Raw genomic sequence first — 20,607 nt, 5'->3', positions numbered from 1 at the left:
ATTGATGTTAATAATTTAATAACAGTTGAATAACAATGTAATTGGGCGTTTCACTTTGCAAAGGCGCAGCACATTTCATTGATGGCATTAGTCAGGTATTGTTTATACCTTTATCAATAATATTCTAAGGCTCAATATATCAATAAAGCCTTTGCTTTATTGTATTCATCCTTTTTAGGCCTTTATGATTTTACTTGTGCTTCCTTGATAGTGAGGGATTTCCCAAATATCCCCCCAGCACACACACACACACACAAAAAAAAGATGATAAATTATCAGGCGCCTAAACAGGGGCAGGACATCCCTCCTTGGCCGCCAGAAATTGGGTCATTTCTTTTTGAAGCATTGTCAAACACTGTTCTTTTTCCATGATACCTAATTTTCTAAATCTTCGTGTCCCTAACGCAGGAATAAATACAAAAAACATTACAACAAAATAGAGAATAGATAAATGAGAAAAAAAACCTTCGAAACTTGGCTCTTTCTTTACAGCTACAAAACCCGTCAATCAAACGATCGTTTCCACAGGAGCACACGGGGTGTGGGAAGTATGGCTATATATAGATTTTGCTGTCATAAATAGCCCATCTCTTTGCTCTTGGTAACGCGGTAACGCAACGCGCACGTACACAACACATCCGAATTCGAGTCCCCTGCTCTCATTTCGTCGCTTATTTCAAGATTTCTAGCGCTCAGATCTGCCATCAGGTTGGTGGTCGTCTCCACTCTACGGCTATCCTCGTTTGCTGAATGCTACATATCAGCGGAAAAGCTCAGTTTTTACTGTTCTCTCGTTTCGGTGCTTTCAGTGGGCTGTGCGTTTCGATTCGCAGAACATAGGACTGGCAGTAGCAAAATAAGAGGGCGATCGAGAAAACGAAACGCTACTTTGACCTGTGAACATTATCATTATCTAAGGGAGTCTTGAAGGGATTCGTAGTTTCACCATAAAGAGTTCTTCACATTGGAAATACGAGATGTCGGTGAGTTGATGGTCAGCTGTTGTGTTAAACATGAGCCTCCAAGTAATATCGGAGAATATCCTGCCAGTCCCAGACCCACAGAAAGAGGACGAATCGCTTCACAAAGAAATCTTCTCAAGTCTTAAAGGTGAGAGTAGAAGTTTTATTGCTCGAGCAGCGAAACGAAGAGTCGAACCTTGCCAATAATAACCACCGCAACGGAACACGGTAACTATAGAAAGATCGGGATTCTATTATGTAAATAGAGTAAGGCCCAACACGGTGTGATATTATATGCTGCTTCCAACTGGAAACTGATTTAGTGATTTCTATCTGATATGGTCCAAATATCCCCCACGCAATTGGAATAACGTATAGAAAAGAAAGAATTTTCGCTCCAAACCGCAAAAGACATCGCGTTTCTGTATATTGATATTTACTTAGAATCGCTCGCTTCACCCGATTGGCGATTATTGTTATTCATATTTCGGCTGAAGTGAGAATCGCAAACCAAGGGAAGTTAATTATTTTGTCTTCCATAACCATTTTTTTCTATAATGCTAATTGTGGCAGAGAACCGCGGTATCTTTTGAGTATCAGCTAAACTTATAGTCAACCATTATTATTCACCGAAAGATCAGACAAGTTGTAAAAAAAAACGGCAGCACGAGAGCCTGGTAGTATTTCTATGCAAATAAAAGATAATACCTAGAAAAATACGTGCAAACTAAACCCACAATTGAAGAGGTTATAGCTGTACAGTAAATTCGAGGGGAAATTGAGCAAAATATTATCAAAGTGACCGGCAATGTTTATATGTGTTTTGTAAACAAGAGAAGCGTTTTGACACTATAGGCTCATCGCGAAATTTTGATAATTTGAACTGTTTTGCATTTTAGATCGCCTATAATTTGTTTTGTGTTGTCTTACACATTTTAATAAAAGATTTATTCCCCTCAAAGTATTACGTGATCTTTCCCCTCTAAGGAAAGCCTGGAGATCTAAGTGTTTAATTTGCGCATTGAATGGGAAAACACGGCTTTTAGGTGGTCTTTTTATTATTACAATGAATATTTCCTCGGGTCAAAAACAATCTTTTCTTCGAGCCAGCACTGTGACTATCTTATTCATTAAGAAAAGATCTAATCTTTTTTATCCCCTCAAATAACCTCTGGCAAATAAAATACTTTTTTCAAATTACAAAATTATCAGTGAAATCGCTAAGCAGCAAGACAAAAACATCAACCCAAGCACAATAACAACAATTCTTTTTTTTTTTCTTGATCATGAGACATTATGAAGCCATTTCGCAGTCATGTTGCCAATCATCTCTGACGGAAGTGCTGCTGGCTTTCAAATAACAGTAAAAGGGTTTCCGCGAAAGTCTAAAGTCTTTTAAATTAGGTATAATCAGCCTCCCAGACAATCTAAAACGCTGGGAATGTCTTACTTTCTTCGCGTAATCACTAGAAGGAGACTCATCATGATTTAAGTATTTCCTTTTATATTTAAGCCTGGGCAAATTGTATAAACCCAATCTTGAAGTTCTTATAGAGCTGTAGAAGCAGATTTAGCCTAGACCTTGCGATATCCATTGATTCTAAGAGTGAACTTTAGAAGCACACTAACATACACACATTGGCACCAGTCGGGCCAAGACGGGACGCTAGCACAGTCTATTACCCGTGCAGTTCGGCAACCATGGACAGCTGTTTCGTCCTTATTAGGACTCGTCAGCATGGCATAGCCGGTTTGCCTCAGTTAAACTTCATCGGCAAAAAAAACTGCACGGGTAATAGACTGTGCTAGCGTCCCGTCTTGGCCCGACTGGTGCCAATGTGTGTATGCTAGTGTGCTTCTAAAGTTCACATCGATTCTAAGAGATCCGACTGAGATATTAAAAAGACACACACAAAAAAAACAAAGGCAGTCTGTGGAGAGGAGTAATGCCTGATTAATAGACATGGCCATCCCCTTACACCACACCCTGTCTGTGGCCACCTCTCTCCCCTTTCACCACACCCTGTCCGTGGCCACCTCTCTCCCCTTACACCACACCCTGTCTGTGGCCACCTCTCTCCCCTTACACCGCACCCTGTCTGTGGCCATCTCTCTCCCCTTACACCACACCCTGTCTGTGGCCACCTCTCTCCCCTTACACCGCACCCTGTCTGTGGCCACCTCTCTCCCCTTACACCGCACCCTGTCTGTGGCCACCTCTCTCCCCTTACACCGCACCCTGTCTGTGGCCACCTCTCTCCCCTTACACCACACCCTGTCTGTGGCCACCTCTCTCCCCTTACACCACACCCTGTCTGTGGCCACCTCTCTCCCCTTTCACCACACCCTGTCTGTGGCCACCTCTCTCCCCTTTCACCACACCCTGTCTGTGGCCACCTCTCTCCCCTTTCACCCACCCTGTCTGTGGCCACCTCTCTCCCCTTTCACCACACCCTGTCTGTGGCCACCTCTCTCTCCTTTCACCACACCCTGTCTGTGGCCACCTCTCTCCCCTTACACCACACCCTGTCTGTGGCCACCTCTCTCCCCTTTCACAGCACCCTGTCTGTGGCCACCTCTCTCCCCTTACACCGCACCCTGTCTGTGGCCACCTCTCTCCCCTTTCACCACACCCTGTCTGTGGCCACCTCTCTCCCCTTACACCACACCCTGTCTGTGGCCACCTATCTCCCCTTACACCACACCCTGTCTGTGGCCACCTATCTCCCCTTTCACCACACCCTGTCTGTGGCCACCTCTCTCCCCTTTCACCGCACCCTGTCTGTGGCCACCTCTCTCCCCTTACACCGCACCCTGTCTGTGGCCACCTCTCTCCCCTTACACCGCACCCTGTCTGTGGCCACCTCTCTCCCCTTTCACCACACCCTGTCTGTGGCCACCTCTCTCCCCTTACAGCGCACCCTGTCTGTGGCCACCTCTCTCCCCTTACACCACACCCTGTCTGTGGCCACCTCTCTCCCCTTACACTGCACCCTGTCTGTGGCCACCTCTCTCCCCTTACACCGCACCCTGTCTGTGGCCACCTCTCTCACCTTACACCACACCCTGTCTGTGGCCACCTCTCTCCCCTTACACCACACCCTGTCTGTGGCCACCTCTCTCCCCTTTCACCGCACCCTGTCCGTCGCCACCTCTCTCCCCTTTCACCGCACCCTGTCCGTCGCCACCTTTCTCCTCTACCATGCACCCCCCCTTGTTGTGGCCACCTCTTTCCAATTCCACCCCATCCTATCTGTGGTCACCTCCCCTTCTCACACCCTTTTTCTACGTCAACCCGCTATATAAAATAGTAATAAATAGCATTTATATGTATATATAGGTTATAAAGTATAAAACATGTCAGGGGGTCAGCTTACATACGTCCAACAATGACATGTTTCTACCGGGAATCTGTCTGACACTAATGGCTGACGTGCTAACACACTGGGCCACCTGTGGCGAGAGCCCCAACATGCTGACGTGCTAACACACTGGGCCAACTGTGGTGAGAGGCCCCATACGCTGACGCGCTAACACACTGGGCCAACTGTGGTGAGAGGCCCCATACGCTGACACGCTAACACACTGGGCCACCTGTGGTGAGAGGCCCCATACGTTGACACGCTAACACACTGGGCCACCTGTGGTGAGAGGCCCTGTACGCTGACGCGCTAACACACTGGGCCACCTGTGGCGAGAGCCCCAACACGCTGACGTGCTTACACACTGGGCCACCTGTGGTGAGAGGCCCTGTACGCTCACGCGCTAACGCACTAGGCCACCTGTGGTGTGAGGCCCTATAAGCTGACGTGCTAACACACTGGGCCACCTTTGGCGAGAGCCCCAACACGCTGACGTGCTTACACACTGGGCCACCTGTGGTGAGAGGCCTCATACGCTGACACGCTAACACACTGGGCCACCTGTGGTGAGAGGCCCCATACGCTGACACGCTAACACACTGGGCCACCTATGGTGAGAGGCTCCATACGCTGACACGCTAACACACTGGGCCACCTGTGGTGAGAGGCCCTATAAGCTGACACGCTAACACACACCTGCAACACCCCTCTGCTACATATGTACCCCCCACGCCCATCCTGTATCCGCCCATGCTTGAGTTAAATTTTCTTCGTCTCTCTTTTCCACTTTTTCTTTCTCTCGTTTTTCTTCCTTTCTTCTCCTCCCTTCTCCATTTCTTTACTTTCTTCTCTTTCTCCTTATTTCGAGAAAAAAATGTTTTAAATGATCGCCTTTAAAACGTCCTCAATGTCGCGCACATCACAGCTGAGTCACTAAACGCTGTGCTTCTCTTGCAGAAGTGTCCAGCTTCCTGGTGGAGTTGAGACTCGCCCACCTGTCAGACCGACACGAGAAGGAGCGCGGCAGACTCGAGAAACTCGTCTCGGCCCTTCGCCTCAAGATCGCGGAGCATGTTCACTCAAGCCAGCGGTATAACTGCGTCAAGTCCCCCAGACCCGTCCGCAAAACAGGACCTAGCCGCCAAAACGTGACCGATAGCCTCTACACGTTTTCCACTCAGCTACATCACGCTGATCGCGAGGAGCGCAAGAAAAGCCTCTCGCCTGAGCTGCTTCGCCGTACATCTTACTCGCCAGAGGCGAAACGAAGGCTGGAAGTGCAACGTCCGAAAATCCGACCACGGTCTATCTCGTGTCCGGAAATTAAGTACATTCCTCCTCATAGCTGGAAAACTTCGCTGGCTAAGGTCCCGGAAAATGAGGAGGAAGACGAAGGGCCCAGATCACCAAAAAACTGACTAATTGATTTCGTGCGTCTCGGGATTATTTCTTTTCTTGGGCAATTTCGAGGGCGAATATTCACCAAGAATTCACTGCCTCGGTCGCCATGGATACGGTCTTTGAGTGACGTCTTCTATACACCATTTGGAATATTCTTATGGTTTATATATGGTTTATATACGTAAAATAAAACACCAGACGCTGATACTGACTGTGAAATGGGAGGAAGTATTTGGCCAAGGTCAGGCCAATTCTAGAAAGCGAAGCAAACATAAGAGTTCAAACACATGGTGAGCGGATAATTCTCACCAGCAAAAAGTTGTTTTAGGGGTCTTGATTGGTTAAAGTTGTCAATCAGGTCTAAAAACTAATAAAAGTAAATAATTCAGCATATAATAAGACGCAGGTTACTGTGACTACAGTTTTGAGAAGTTAGCCAATCAGAGTGTGGGAAATATAATTGATTAACAAGAGCTCCACTAAGCTAATGAGCCTGGCAAAAAGGCTTCATTTCCGAAGAACTGAAAGAGCCCTTGGCAGCCATACTTTTGTTATTGTTTTCATTTGGATTGGTTTTCAAAATCCCGTACAACAAAATGTAATGTTAAAGTGTAATAGTCAAGCCAGAACAAAAGAGAATAAAGACATTACAGTGTATTAGTACTAAATAAACATTTAAATGCTTATAATAGTATTCCATGGGTTTTTGAAAACCACTTTTATATTGAACGAGAAATAATTTGCTAAAATCTCGAAACAGTCAACATAACTATCTAAAAACAAAGTTTAATACTTCCAAATTCAATAGAAAATATCGCAATAGGTTCCCTAAATCAGCCGATTGAAATGGATGCTTTCTGACACTTGGATGACAAATTGGCGGCTGACACCGGTGGACTCGGGAGATCGTGTCTCAAACTGCCCGCTTCCTCATAGCGATATGCTTACTTCAAGCCACAATAATAGATTACGTCAAATAAGACATAGCTGGAGTTTGGATGGGGTAAAATATATTTAGAAGTGCTTGAACAGTCGGGGGAACATAGGTGACAGTGAGTGTGGTTACCGGATAGCCGAGATGTCAAACGCGTAACGCTATCCATAAAAAATATCCTCCTGCGTTTGTGATAATGTTTTCTTTACTTACCAGTATTTTGGCTGGGGGGGGATGAAGCCCCGTAGTATTGATGCAGTATTGGGTGTCCCCCTGGCCACGCCCCTGATAGTTGTTTGGGCGTCACCTTAACCTTGTACCGTGACAAGAGTACCAAATGTTGCCAATGACTACAAAGGTTACATTCTAAATACATGCTGCGCTAGTGCGCATGACAAGCTCCACCAGGGTTTTCGTGCAGTTCGCGAGGTGAGATATCTTAACCCGTCAACTGAGTTAAGAAAACCTTTGTGTAACCGTATTGGTGTGACCCTCTAGCCCTCCTTTCCACACAAGCACAGGCATCCCCCGACACACACACCCACTCACCCCCCCCCCCCCCCCATCTCACGTTAAATCAGATGGACTCCACTATATTTCTCTCTTGTGAAGATGTATAGCAAATCACAGGCTGAAGTATCGCGCAACTGAGCTGGGGCTAACTAGCCCCATATACATAGGATGGTGGCTGTGACCACGATCCACTCTAATGGTCACACTCGCTTAAAGGGGCACAGTCTGCTTGAAGGGGCTGTGTCATGGTGTGCTATAGTTATCTCTCCACTCTTATGGACACCCGACAGTCTGCATAAAGGGGCTGTATGTGTCATGGTGTGCTATAGTTATCTCTCCACTCTTATGGACACCCGACAGTCTGCTTAAAGGGGCTGTATGTGTCATGGTGTGCTATAGTTATCTCTCCACTCTTATGGACACCCGACAGTCTGCTTAAAGGGGCTGTATGTGTCATGGTGTATTATAGTTATCTCTCCACTCTTATGGACACCCGACAGTCTGCTTGAAGGGGCTGTGTCATAGGGTACTATAGTTATCTCTCCACTCTTATGGACACCAGACAGTCTGCTTAAATGGGCTGTATGTGTCATGGTGTACTATAGTTGTTATCTCTCCACTCTTATGGACACCCGACAGTCTGCTTAAAGGGGCTGTGTCATGGTGTACTATAGTTATCTCTCCACTCTTATGAACACCAGACAGTCTGCTTAAAGGGGCTGTATGTGTCATGGTGTACTATAGTTCTCTACACTCTTATGGACACCCGACAGTCTGCTTGAAGGGGATGTGTCATGGTGTACTATAGTTATCTCTCCACTCTTATGGACACCAGACAGTCTGCTTAAAGGTGCTGTATGTGTCGTGGTGTGCTATAGTTATCTCTCCACTCTTATGGACACCCGACAGTCTGCTTAAAGGGGCTGTATGTGTCATGGTGTACTATAGTTATCTCTCCACTCTTATGGACACCCGACAGTCTGCTTGAAGGGGCTGTGTCATGGTGTACTATAGTTATCTCTCCACTCTTATGGACACCAGACAGTCTGCTTAAAGGGGCTGTATGTGTCATGGTGTATTATAGTTATCTCTCCACTCTTATGGACACCCGACAGTCTGCTTGAAGGGGCTGTGTCATGGGGTACTATAGTTATCTCTCCACTCTTATGGACACCAGACAGTCTGCTTAAATGGGCTGTATGTGTCATGGTGTACTATAGTTATCTCTCCACTCTTATGGACACCCGACAGTCTGCTTAAAGGGGCTGTGTCATGGTGTACTATAGTTATCTCTCCACTCTTATGGACACCCGACAGTCTGCTTAAAGGGGCTGTATGTGTCATGGTGTGCTATAGTTATCTCTCCACTCTTATGGACACCCGACAGTCTGCTTGAAGGGGCTGTGTCATGGTGTACTATAGTTATCTCTCCACTCTTATGGACACCAGACAGTCTGCTTAAAGGGGCTGTATGTGTCATGGTGTGCTATAGTTATCTCTCCACTCTTATGGACACCTGACAGTCTGCTTAAAGGGGATGTGTCATGGGGTACTATAGTTATCTCTCCACTCTCCACTCTGCTCAAAGGGGATGTGTCATGGTGTACTATAGTTATATACTGCGAATCCAGACTAGGTGGCACGTAGCGGCGATCTACTTACAGACAGTTGTATATCTTGTGTTACTTGGACGATCTTATTACAGTCAAAGAAACTAGCTTAGCATAGAAGACAGTCTACATTTCTCAGGGAAGCATTTCATCAGATTCCATTCATATTTTAGTCTTGATCTTTCAATTCTCTTTTAACGTAATCCATCTAAACCCGCCGTACTTTCTCGCCTTTAAGAGCCTAACCTTCATCCTTAAAGCTATCTTCGATGCCGTAATGTAGCAGCTTTGTTAACGCTACCATGTGGAGATTGAGGAATTGAACAGAGAACATGCGGGGTCAAATACGCGTAGAGGGAATTCAATACTATTTCTACGAGAATCCCCGATTTTGGTTGATAAAGTAAAACGTTACTTGTTTTTATGGAAAATACAGGGAAAAACAGACAGACGTAAGACATTGATATACAGCATTTTTATTGAGGTCCGTTACATATTCAAGGACTAGAAATAATCAAGTAAAAAATTATTTATAATGAGTAACTAATTCGCATATATAAAAAAGGCTGTCTGCAAAGCACAAAATCGTATTAAGTGCAGACCACGTGATTGGTTGAGAAACCACTTGTATACAAGACATGTGATTGGTGGAGAGACCACTTGTATACAAGACACGTGATTGGTGGAGAGACCACTGGTATACAAGACACGTGATTGGTGGAGAGACCACTGGTATACAAGACACGTGATTTGTGGAGAGACCACTTGTATACAAGACACGTGATCGGTGGAGAAATCACGTGTATACAAGACACGTGATTGGTGGAGACCACTAGTATACAAGACACGTGGTTCTTGGAGAATCGGTCGCAATTTAGCTTACGTAGCAAGCGTTTTTGTTGGATTTCATAGAGAGCGAGAGCAGAGTATGGCCTCGCGGATATGTCAATATATCCTCCCAAGAAACGCTTGCTACGCAGGCTAGTCGTAATTAGGACAGATGCTAATCTTGTATAAAACGAACCAATATCACTTACAGCATTTGACCTCTAATAGATGCAGAGAAACGTGACAGCGTGTCATGAACAACGGCAACACAAGCAGGCTCAGTCTTGTACTTGTAGTTCATGTCACGCTACGACGTCCGCTGTGCGTAACGCATGCCAAAATAAGAGCTAAAAGTATAAACGAAAATAGGATGAACGTCGCAAAATCATAAACATAAGCTATACAGGACTAACATATACGGTAACTGGTTCATTTCTAAATATCTTAATCTAATCACGCGCCATATCCTAGAAAAGCGGCGTTCTTGAGAAAAACATGTTATTTTCAATTTAGGATATATTTCTTAAAACCATTTTTATAGTTGGAAAATACTTTTAGACCGTTAGCTAAGTTAACTAAGATAAGTAAATTTTCCTGGACTAAGGAATCAACCAAAATTCCTATATAGTCGTGTTCGTTAACCGGAGTATAAACATGGTTCACCAAACTCGACTCTGTCTTAATAAGATTCTGTTATAATGAGAGATGTTATAATGATAAGGCAAGAGGAGAGAGAGAGATGTTATAATAATAAGGCAAGAGGAGAGAGAGATGTTATAATGATAAGGCAAGAGGAGATAGAGATGTTATATTGATAAGGCAAGAGTAGAGAGAGATGTTATATTGATAAGGCAATAGGAGAGAGAGAGATGTTATAATAATAAGGCAAGATAATAGCCTAAAAATTCACTTAAATATCACCATTCACTGGTTACCATAGCGACCATCCCTTGCAACGCAAGATGCTTCAAATTCATTGCCATCTATCCGAGTATAGTCTCCCGTCGTTTTATTTTGATTTTGACAAATTCAACGAGTTTTTGTTGTAGGGTAGTTAATGGTATCATTTGTTTCGTTAGATTCTGATACAGCAGAAGAATGAATCAGTATGACTTTTAGTCTGCAGTATGACTTTCAGTCAGCGCTGACTTTAAATCAGCGGTCAGCAACCAGGTGAATGCATCAGTATGACTTTCAGTCAGCGCTGGCTTTAAATCAGCGGTCAGCAACCAGGTGAATGAATCAGTATGACTTTCAGTCAGCGCTGACTTCAAATCAGCGGTCAGCAACCAGGTGAATGAATCAGTATGACTTTCAGTCAGCGCTGACTTTAAATCAGCGGTCAGCAACCAGGTGAATGAATCAGTATGACTTTCAGTCAGCGCTGACTTTTATTAGCGGTCAGCGACCAGGTCGGACGTGTGCGAACTCGGCTCCGTAATTTTCTTCTCTTTCAACGACTTCGGAGCCCCGATGCATCTGAAAATCTCTGTAAATGTCTTGGTACTAAGCTTAGTTCTGCTACAAGTTTACGAGCAAATGGATCGGCTTTTGATGGTTTTCCATTCAAGTCAATCAACCAAATCCAGCAAGCCTGTTTGCATATATTTTAAAAAGCGTCACGCCACCGTTACTCGTCGCCATACTGGTTTAATTCCAGAACGCGTCAAACGTCATCCAAGTCCTATTTATTATTGCCTCAGACTGCTCTACACTCAATCCCGGTCCACAATTTGAATCTCCGTGTAGATGCTGTGCAAAGCCAGTGAAATCAAATCAAAATGTGATCTGTGTCATTTATGGTTTCATACACGATGTATCTCTATGGCCTCGGTGATTTACGAGGGGCTAGGTTAATTCATCATCGGTGTGGACATGTGCAAGTTGCGGCGTGCCCAACCTCGCTAGCCTACCGCCGAAGTAATATTGGGGCTTTTTTCTATTTCAAGATTTTCACAGTTTTCTAATTCTATATTTCTAATAATAAATGTCACAGCCTTTACCCGTGACCTTTGCAATTTCTAAAAGGTACGAGCTTCTTCTATTCCCCTACTAACCTCATGGGGTTGCGCTGGCAATCTTGTTTTTTCACTTCCCGTTTTCTACGAGCACTGTTGCCATGGAAGTCGCGGTGAGCCATCCCTTTTCCCGAAGCCCTACCTCAGTTCTGATTGTAATAGATGTCCAGATCGTGGAAATTTTTCCAGTACAGATATTTTACACGAGATCGCCAATGAGTTGGAAACAAAGCACAAGTCAGGGTTGGTCCAGAATATGCCTAGACCAGAGAAGACAGACTTGCTGCTATTAGCATCGTAGAGTAGACAGACGTCAGATGCTTCGGCCACTTGGACAGTCGTCTCTCAGTACAACTTGATTTACTGTGCGACGCGTGCTTTTGTGGCCATTTTGATAGTTTTGTGAAGTAAAGCAATGAGAATGCTGTCTAAATGACATCATATTCACTAGCCAACCAGCGAGGCTAGAATAAAGGGCGTAGCCGGGATTTTCTGGGGGGGGACAGCCCCGTATTGGTTTTCACCCTGGCCACGCCCCTGCTAGTCCTTGTACCGTGACAAGCGTACCTTGAACCGAACTGAGTCCGGTTTCCCTCAGATTTGGACCTAATTTTAGTCATTTTTACTCGGGCTACTTGAATTCCCCGCTAACTCGACTGTTTTTCTTTTCCCTTGGCCTAATTTAACCCCGATAACTCGAATTTTAGCTAATGACTGCTCATCAAATGAAGGTAATGGTTTCTGTGTTACTGTGAAGCCCGATTGTGGCGGAGAAAATTGCTCAACGTTCTCGGCGACAGGGAACAATCACGTCATTCTTCAAGTACACTATTGCATAGTGATCTTTTTGCTAACAGGACAGGACATCTAGACTCTACATCTACAGTGCACGTTCATGTTATCTATCATGCTGCTTATAATGAAAACGAACTTCTTTAAAGGTTGGAGTACCTTACAACGAGCGAGATGTTGAAAATGGTTTGACTGGTTGCTGAAGTTTATTAAATCATTGCTTCTCACAATTTTTATCTCAGGTGATGATAGAAATCGCTAGTAAAAGCTAGTGAAAATCTTGATATATACGATAAAGGTTTTGGATAAATCTAGAACAAAGACATTAGAGAGTATTTACTTCAAAAGCATTTCTCCACTATTGCTAACAAAACTGAAAAAGGGTGAGGCCTTTACCTGACATTTATATTAGCATAAAGGGGCTACGTGTGGGGTTAGTTAGCGGAATTCTAGGACATATGCTAATAATATTTTTATTCAAAATAATAATAGAAAAAGAATTTGTCTGGCATTATTGATTTTCCACAATACAATGAAGGGATTAGCTTTTTAGGAATGCAGTCATACGTTTCAACAATTCACTGCAAAGGAGTCACAGATGAGTGGACTTCTCAAGATCATTGAACTATACTCTCAAGTTTTTCCACGGAAATATGAAGAAACGTTGATGTTATTGTGGACGTTTGAAATGAAGTTAGCACTGCAAAATCTACATCCTAGCCTAGGTGAAAGGATTTGAAATGTCTAATCAAAAAGCTACAAGAGGATTCAACCAATTGACAGTCCTAGTTATGCGTTAACGCATTTCGCCTAAAACCCTGGGGAAATCACTTCAGGCCCACACAATGTAGTACTGTATTCTTTGTATGTTGTTTGTCGAATGGGGCATTGTTCATCTAGTACTTAAGTCTTGCAGTGGAAAGCTGCTCCATTACCCTCAAGGCAGAGCTCCGAAAAGGTAAGTCAGTAAAGCCAGCTAAACATTTTTATTTTCCAACCAACAAACAACAATTTATGTATACTTGAAGTTTTAAAAGTATCAAGCGGGGACAATTTAGCTTAAGTTTCAAATTATATGAGTTAATAATACACATTTAAACGAACCGAGCAGAGCAAATGCATTAAGAACTTTTCGGGCTATCCTCCACGTCTCTCCTCTGCCGAGAAGTTGTTAGGAACACTCGAGCCTCTCTCCTCCATTCCTTTGGCTGAACTGGGGTATGTACTGTCATTCGGCCTGTTTTAGCCGGCCTTTTTTATACACAAAGTAAAGGAGTAAAGCTGTTCCAAATTACCGTCAAAAGAGTATAAACTTTATTTTCTGTCATTTTGCTTTTCGCAAGCGTTATGTCTGTGTGATTTTCACTGGATGTATCATTCGCAATAAAAGAAAGCAAGAAGTGGGTTTTCGTGTCCATGCGTATTTTGGATGTAATATTAAAATTTCTAATTATTTTCCAAAGGGGTAAAATCCACAAGAAATACCTTAGTGCTTATTTGTAATACGAGCTTTACGTTAAGCTGAAAGATTTGAAAGATTTTCAAATGCTCGCGTTGAAAGATACATAGTTCAGAACTTTTATTTTTATAAAAAAACGTCCAGCCTGAGATTTCACCAAATTCTAACAAAATGCTAAGAACATGTTAAGGCTCAGATAGCATGAAAATATGTTATGTTGGGGTAAGTGCGATAAGTCCGAAAATGCAGAATCGTTTATATTGTGTTCATAAAACGACCTTAACCATCATTGTTTATTAATCATGTGGGTAATTCTCTTTCCATTAATTTATGTAGTACCATTTATCTGACCATTCCTTTTTTCCCCAGCCAGCAGTGGCTAGGCATTTTAGCACAATAGTAATTGCCCGCATAGCCTATCGGGACGATTTTGATTCCAAGCATCCGCTCCAGAGCCGCAAAAAATATTCCTAGCTCAACTAGTTCGACTCCACAAATTTGCCAGCTGACTTTGCAATTATTTCTATCGTACACATGCCACCACGAGCTGTCACTAAAGAGATGCCCGCCCTGTTCAAATGTTTTATACTCGGCCAGTATGTTAGAGTATAAGTACAAATGCAGGGAGAATCCAGAAGTTAAAAAAGGGCGGCCGAAGCAAAATTGTCAAGAAAAGGGGGGGCCCCGACCTATTGTTCTTCCGTATATTCCCTTATATTTCTTGTTATTTTAAGCCAAATGTCAGGAAATAGCTCAAACTGCTCAAACTGGTTTTAAGGATGATGTAAGAATAGAAGTTCGGATATTGACTTTGGGAAGAAAATAAACTATGAGATAATAAATGACTAAGAATAAATTCCTTCGATAGAAATAGCAAGAGCAGGATAAAGGGAAGAGTTCGACTATAGTAATATGCAAAATTAAGTAATGTAACAGCGATAAGATTAAGGATAATCATTAAACTATTAGCGTGGCATATATAAACCTGTTTTGCTAAACAGTAACTAAATCGTAACTAGTCAAACAATGAAGATATCCACGTAAAGCAAATCAGTGAAATGTCGAATGGAAAATGAAAGCAAATGTTTAACTGACGTGTCGGAAACGACTTTTGCATAGATTAACAATTCCTTCATAACAGCGGATAGATAGAAACGAGTGAAGGAACAAATAAACACCAAGCTAACAGCTCGACAAAGAGGGAGGCGCACAAGTTTTTCAAGAAGGGTGGTATTCATTGTTCCTCCGTGGATTTCCTTATACAGATTTTTTTGTCAAACAACTGAATAGAAGGGGGCGGGGACTAGATTCGCCCCTGAATAGTACTCCTCTCAAGTAATCAATGATCACACGATTTATCTTTTCCATTCTCAGTGTCCAGGTTGTGATACAATGCGTCTCTCTCAGCTTCGCCTCGAGGGACTGGCACTAGCCCTCATCGTGTTGTCTGCTCTAACGCGTGACACCGCTGGTCGGAAGTTCGATGTCCGCCGTTATGATACGGGAACTTGCAAGTATAAAGGCTACAAACCTGGTGGAGGAGTTCCAGACATTCAACCAATCCAATCGCCTGTATGCAAAGGTAAGATTTTTAATGATTCCCTTTTTTTAATTTCAAACTCGGGTGAACTTTTAAAGTTTCATCTGATTACAAGAATTTATAGTTCATTGGTAATTCCGCACTTATTTCTCGGAGCCAATCAAGGATTCTCCCATAGGTTTGGGGAATTTTAGCGGCCCAAAGAGGTAATAGGGAACCCTCCCCTTCCGCCCTCCGCCACTTTGTCTATGTATTTTGGGCAGCCGTGGTAACGAGTAAGTACCGGATATGGTACATTTATATTATATTATTGGCTCTTCCGATTGCAGGTTTCACCAACTCTCTGGGGTTCGTTTCCGGTATAATTGACAAGACCGCCGGCGCGGGAAGGGCTCTTTCTCAGGTCGCCAGGCTAGCCGAGAGCGCCGCCAAAGTCGGCAAGGTCCTCAGTGCTGGTTTGGGAGTATTTGCTTCAGCTTTCGATATTGACTCTTCATTGTCAAAGCCGACATCTGACGACACCTTAAAAAGGGTGAGAATAATCAGAAAATCACCCTCCCGCCCTGCGTTCCCCTCTCACAACCCCTTAGTAGTTCCTCCTCGCCTTCTCTTTCTCGTGGGTAAAGCCCCGAAATGAAATGAATGCATTTCGCGGAAGAATATAGCATTGTGTACCAACACGAAACCAAGTGTACCCCTCCCTGCCTATCGGAGAGTTAATTTTTTTCATCTAATTTGTCACGATTGCCACCTAACTGCCATTATTCATAAACAAATCGGGTTTTGCAAAGTAGACTAAATCCATTCATTTAGATCTTTGTTAGAGTCATTCTTTCCTACAAAATTGAGTGCTTCTTTCTATTTCTTTGATTGTGTTTTAAAGGTTGGCAAGGCTTTCGAGAAGCTGACAGAAGACGTGTACAATAAACTGAGAAAGATGAGGGGATACGTGGACTGTTCAGTACTCAAGCTGGAAAAACAAACTGTCAAGAACGAGTTTGCGACTCTGAAAGTAGGAGACATCAAACATAAATTCTAATTATTTACGGCTTGTAGTCAACTGCTATTTATTGATTTCCCTCTGTCCCCCGATTACATGTTTTAGGGTTTAAGGCTTTTTTGGCATCAAGAAACACTTCAATAAACAATGACTGGACTTTGTGTGTTTCAGCGTTACCTTGGAAACTGCTTGCAAGAGACCACTGAGCCCTCAGTACGAAAATGTCTGCAAAATTCTGTCATGGACATTGACGCGGCATGGCCCAAATTTGAGAAATTGAAATGCCATTTCAACAAAAACTTAAAGGACATCTCTATGAATAATATCAAAACGCTGGAGGCCGGTTTGATTCCGTTCAGGGACTTCGCCAGTTTGCATCTCTTTGCTCTTCAACTGCTGATCAACTATTACAATAACGACCCTGATACTAAGGTAGTGACGCTTGGGGTGAGAACAGGGGAAGATAGCAATGATACCATTGTACATATAACAATCCTTTGGAGTGGGTGGTGGTGAAGGTGAGGGCAGACGCGATGGAGCCTCGAATAAGCTAATTGAGACAATGATCCCATGAGCTGGTGTTTACTTAAAATCTCCTTATTTGATTTCCTTTGATTTGGAATTGTGAAAAAATACCAGTAGATAAGTGAAAAAAATGCAATAACTTTTTTACAGATATCCTTGTGGTAAAGTCCCATCTGAATAACGCTTTCTTGTTATAGGAGAAAAATAACCGTCTAAAGCTTTACATGAATATGTTGAATGAACGTGGAATGTTCTACAGCAAGTACGCGAGATGGGCTTACGAACGGATCTACCATGGACAGGTACGGAGAGAGCACGTGGGTGGGGAGGGAGGTCAAAGGCAGGGGGAGATTCTAACATACGACACCAAACTATTATAAGAAACATTTAAGCATTTAAGCACTTTCTACTGTATTTTTCGCGGGTAAAATGTGAACAGTAATCCATAGAAGCTAAGAACCATAAAAATAAATTCGTTATTACATAATGATGACACCCTTTCTCGGTTCATATCCCCTCTCCTCCCCCCTCCCCCATAATTGCTGCATCCGCCGCTGTTTTGTTTGAGGCCCCACCTCCAATACTAAAAAAATCTACACTATGCATTCCTAGGTTGAGAGGCATTACAATGGCGGTGTGCTGAGAGACGAGTATATCATGGATAAGAATGTCTACAAACTGTACGAGGGAGGGTTCTGGTTGATTGTAGGAGCAAACACTGAGAAGCAGATCTCGGTCAAGCCCAACTGCGCTAACGGAGACGAACACGCGCCCATGAACACGTGCAAGTACAAGTACCACATGCGAGTGGACGGGAAGGTAACATAACGTCAGTGCAAGATGCCAAAAAGATCCATATCAAGAAAAGAAGAACTTTCATCCTTGATATATTCCAACAGATTATCTATATCCGAGTTCTTATAAGTTAATTTGATTTTTCTGAAAAAAAGTTCTTTAAATAAGGAGACATTCAGTTGACCTTAATCTTTTGATATGGCCTTTTCATAACTTACTTTCGCCTAATAGGTTCTTGATCGCTATCCCGATCGCATGGCTCCTGTTAGTAGCAGCGATAGCGCCTTGAGGTACTTCGCCAAGGAGGATGCCCACCACACGTGTACAAGGTACTTGGGCAGCCTCAAGCATGACGTGGCCACTTACTGGAAGACGGAGCTTATTAGTCTTGCTGATCTGTGGGAAAAGGTAACTTTTTTACCTTAGTTCTTAGCAGCATAGAAAGAGCAGAATAAGCCCTCTTTCGTGGAGATAGTAATTTGCGGGGCTAGTCCCGCCCACAGTCGCCATGGCAACCCTGGAGGAATTGGGAGGAACAAAAGATTCGGTGTTGTGATCCTTTTTTAAGGCGAAAATAACCTCATCATCGAAAACTATAAAGTTGTTTACATGCCCAAGTTAGAAGCCGACCTTGGTTATTTAAACGTTTTATATAAAGCTAAGGGTTCCTTTCACATAATTTGCCTTCCTATCGTGTGAAAAATCTTAAAGCCCTAGACCGAAAGTCACGTCAGTATCCTCAGGTCGGACTATACATGCCCATGGTGTCAAGTCTTACAATGAGAATTACGATCTGTTCAATGAGAATCAATGTCAAGTCTTACAATAAGGGTTACGTTCTGTTGAGTGAGCGTCAATATGGGGCTTCGTTTTCGATAGCGCCGACAATTATTATTTACCAAGGGATCATTATTTAAAATGACGCTTGCTACGTTGTGATGTCATTTAGGCTGCGACTCCATCGGCGCAAGTCGGCTCCACAAAACACAATGTTTCCCCCGTTCCCTGTCAACAAGTGTTAATCGATAACTTCATTATTCTTTCTTGAAGATGGCGGAAAAGGCGAAGAATGAGCTAAGCAAATTTGACAAGAGAGCATTCAACATCGCAGGGGGTCGCTCTCGCGTGTAGGCAATCCTCAGTGGTCACGTGGGAGACGAACCTCTATAATAGGACGTGCAACTTGACGTTTCCAGCTTTGTGAAATTAAATGCCTGATATCCAAGCTTGGTGAATATAAGTCAATAAAACTCCTGTATTTGTTAGAATTATTGCGTGGTGTGGGGGGGGGGGGGGGGGGGGATGTGGCTGCGACTTCAGTCCTACGATATGTTTATGATTTCTTGTTGAGTTTAGTGCAACAGGGGAAATCCCATCCAAAATTTACTAAACCTACGTGAACAATGTCTCGGATCCACGCCTGTCTTGTCTAATTGGGTCGGTAGCCTCCCGAAGAGTAAACATAATTGTTAACATTGACTCAAAATCTTGTGGTTAAGATTTCCAATGTAATAAGGCAAAAGTGCCGTCTCTTGACCTGTTCTTGGCTCTATCAGATTTTTTTAATGCTTGAGTTTCTTGTAGCGAGTTTTCAAATATGGCAAAAATATGATAGTTTAGGAATCTTGATTTTGACATAAAATATGCCTGCGGAGAGGGCAGATAGAGATGAAATAAGCGCTAACAAGGGAGCATAGAGATATTCTGTATACCATACAGTATGTACTGCATACCATTTTATTATACACATACTGAGAAATACTCGCTGAAAACATATTCTTATTCCTGTTCTTATTCGTTCGTTCCCGGTTCTGATTGGATGAACGATAATTTTTCACTGCACTTGAATGGCTTCAATCCCAACGCATCAACGAGTGCATAAAAATCATACAAGCATTTTCCATTTAGTGATTTATTTATTTCATAGATGTCGAGATTTTAGAGATTAAAAAATGGACCACTTGTGTAACATGAGCTACAGTCTCGTGTGTGACATTAGCGAGACAGATTCATTTTAATGTAATTTTCTGTCGTCTTCAACTGAACCGCCGAACAGCACAAACTCGGAGCCTCTGCAGCCAAGTCTAATAAAATGTCATGTAATAAGGTTAATATATAGGTTGAGGCGTTGCCTGAAGGCGGAGCTAGAGCATGTGTATTCCAAATATGTTTCATAGTTTTTTAATATATAGATTTAGGCATTCCCTAAAAGCGGAGCTCCAAACGACCAAATCTTTGCTTTATTCTCGCTTAATAATTTAAGAAATTTTAAATATTATTATTATATTTCTGTTTTTGACGATTTCAACGATTTCACAAATCACGCGCCCAATTTGTTAAACCCCCTTCCCTCACATAACAAGTTTAGCTGTCATACGATGTTTCGACGTCAGGGTGGTTTTACTTTTACTGACGTCATCGATGACGTCACGCATCACGTGACCATATCTTGGCACCGCCCTTGACACATACATGACACCTACCAAGTTTGGTTGTTATACAATGTTTCTTTCACGAGATATGAATGTTATCTACATTGATGACGTCACAATCACGTGACTATATTGGTGCATCCCCTTGACACATGCATGACACACCAAGTTTGGTTGTCATATGATGTTTCGTTTATGAGGTATGAATATAGATATGACATCGGGATAGTTTTCTTGAACACTCCTGCAGATTGTAAGGTCAGCTCAGAGCAAAATGAGACACACTTTCTTGAGATCAATTCATCAGAGAGATTGCCCATATAAACAAGGAGGACCTTATCCGAGTTTGCTAGTTTGGACAGTTTGGACTTTGGCCCAGGCCTTTTGGGTTTATAGTGAATACACTATTAACACCTTTCCCGACTGTGATATTGTA

The 20,607-nt window shown here is 43.0% G+C and overlaps 2 protein-coding genes across 2 annotated transcripts; both read left to right on the top strand.

Annotated features, from left to right (window-relative positions):
• Positions 1 to 591: 591 nt before the first annotated feature.
• On the top strand, positions 592 to 6,846 carry LOC116611571. The gene is made up of 2 exons (XM_032371965.2): positions 592 to 1,110; positions 5,282 to 6,846. The coding sequence occupies exons 1-2, from the start codon at positions 1,014 to 1,016 to the stop codon at positions 5,740 to 5,742; spliced, it is 558 nt and encodes a 185-aa protein (XP_032227856.1). The 5' UTR covers positions 592 to 1,013; the 3' UTR covers positions 5,743 to 6,846.
• A 6,441-nt stretch (positions 6,847 to 13,287) lies between these two features.
• On the top strand, positions 13,288 to 19,007 carry LOC5503672. The gene is made up of 9 exons (XM_001624633.3): positions 13,288 to 13,378; positions 15,254 to 15,461; positions 15,749 to 15,951; positions 16,303 to 16,431; positions 16,591 to 16,851; positions 17,142 to 17,246; positions 17,557 to 17,763; positions 17,971 to 18,147; positions 18,790 to 19,007. The coding sequence occupies exons 2-9, from the start codon at positions 15,272 to 15,274 to the stop codon at positions 18,868 to 18,870; spliced, it is 1,353 nt and encodes a 450-aa protein (XP_001624683.1). The 5' UTR covers positions 13,288 to 13,378; positions 15,254 to 15,271; the 3' UTR covers positions 18,871 to 19,007.
• Positions 19,008 to 20,607: the final 1,600 nt, after the last annotated feature.

The sequence above is a fragment of the Nematostella vectensis genome, chromosome 12 (genome assembly GCF_932526225.1).
Source record: "Nematostella vectensis chromosome 12, jaNemVect1.1, whole genome shotgun sequence".
NCBI classification, from domain to species: domain Eukaryota; kingdom Metazoa; phylum Cnidaria; class Anthozoa; order Actiniaria; family Edwardsiidae; genus Nematostella; species Nematostella vectensis.
This window is presented reverse-complemented; position numbering and strand designations above follow the sequence as displayed.

Excerpts from the sequence above, each read along its gene's own strand:
- LOC5503672 (XM_001624633.3), top strand. The coding sequence starts at position 15,272 with ATGCGTCTCTCTCAGCTTCGCCTCGAGGGACTGGCACTAGCCCTCATC. Across the intron at positions 15,952-16,302 it reads CTGACGACACCTTAAAAAGG|GTTGGCAAGGCTTTCGAGAA; the intron begins GTGAGAATAATC and ends TGTGTTTTAAAG. Across the intron at positions 16,852-17,141 it reads ATAACGACCCTGATACTAAG|GAGAAAAATAACCGTCTAAA; the intron begins GTAGTGACGCTT and ends TTCTTGTTATAG.
- LOC116611571 (XM_032371965.2), top strand. The coding sequence starts at position 1,014 with ATGAGCCTCCAAGTAATATCGGAGAATATCCTGCCAGTCCCAGACCCA. Across the intron at positions 1,111-5,281 it reads AATCTTCTCAAGTCTTAAAG|AAGTGTCCAGCTTCCTGGTG; the intron begins GTGAGAGTAGAA and ends CTTCTCTTGCAG.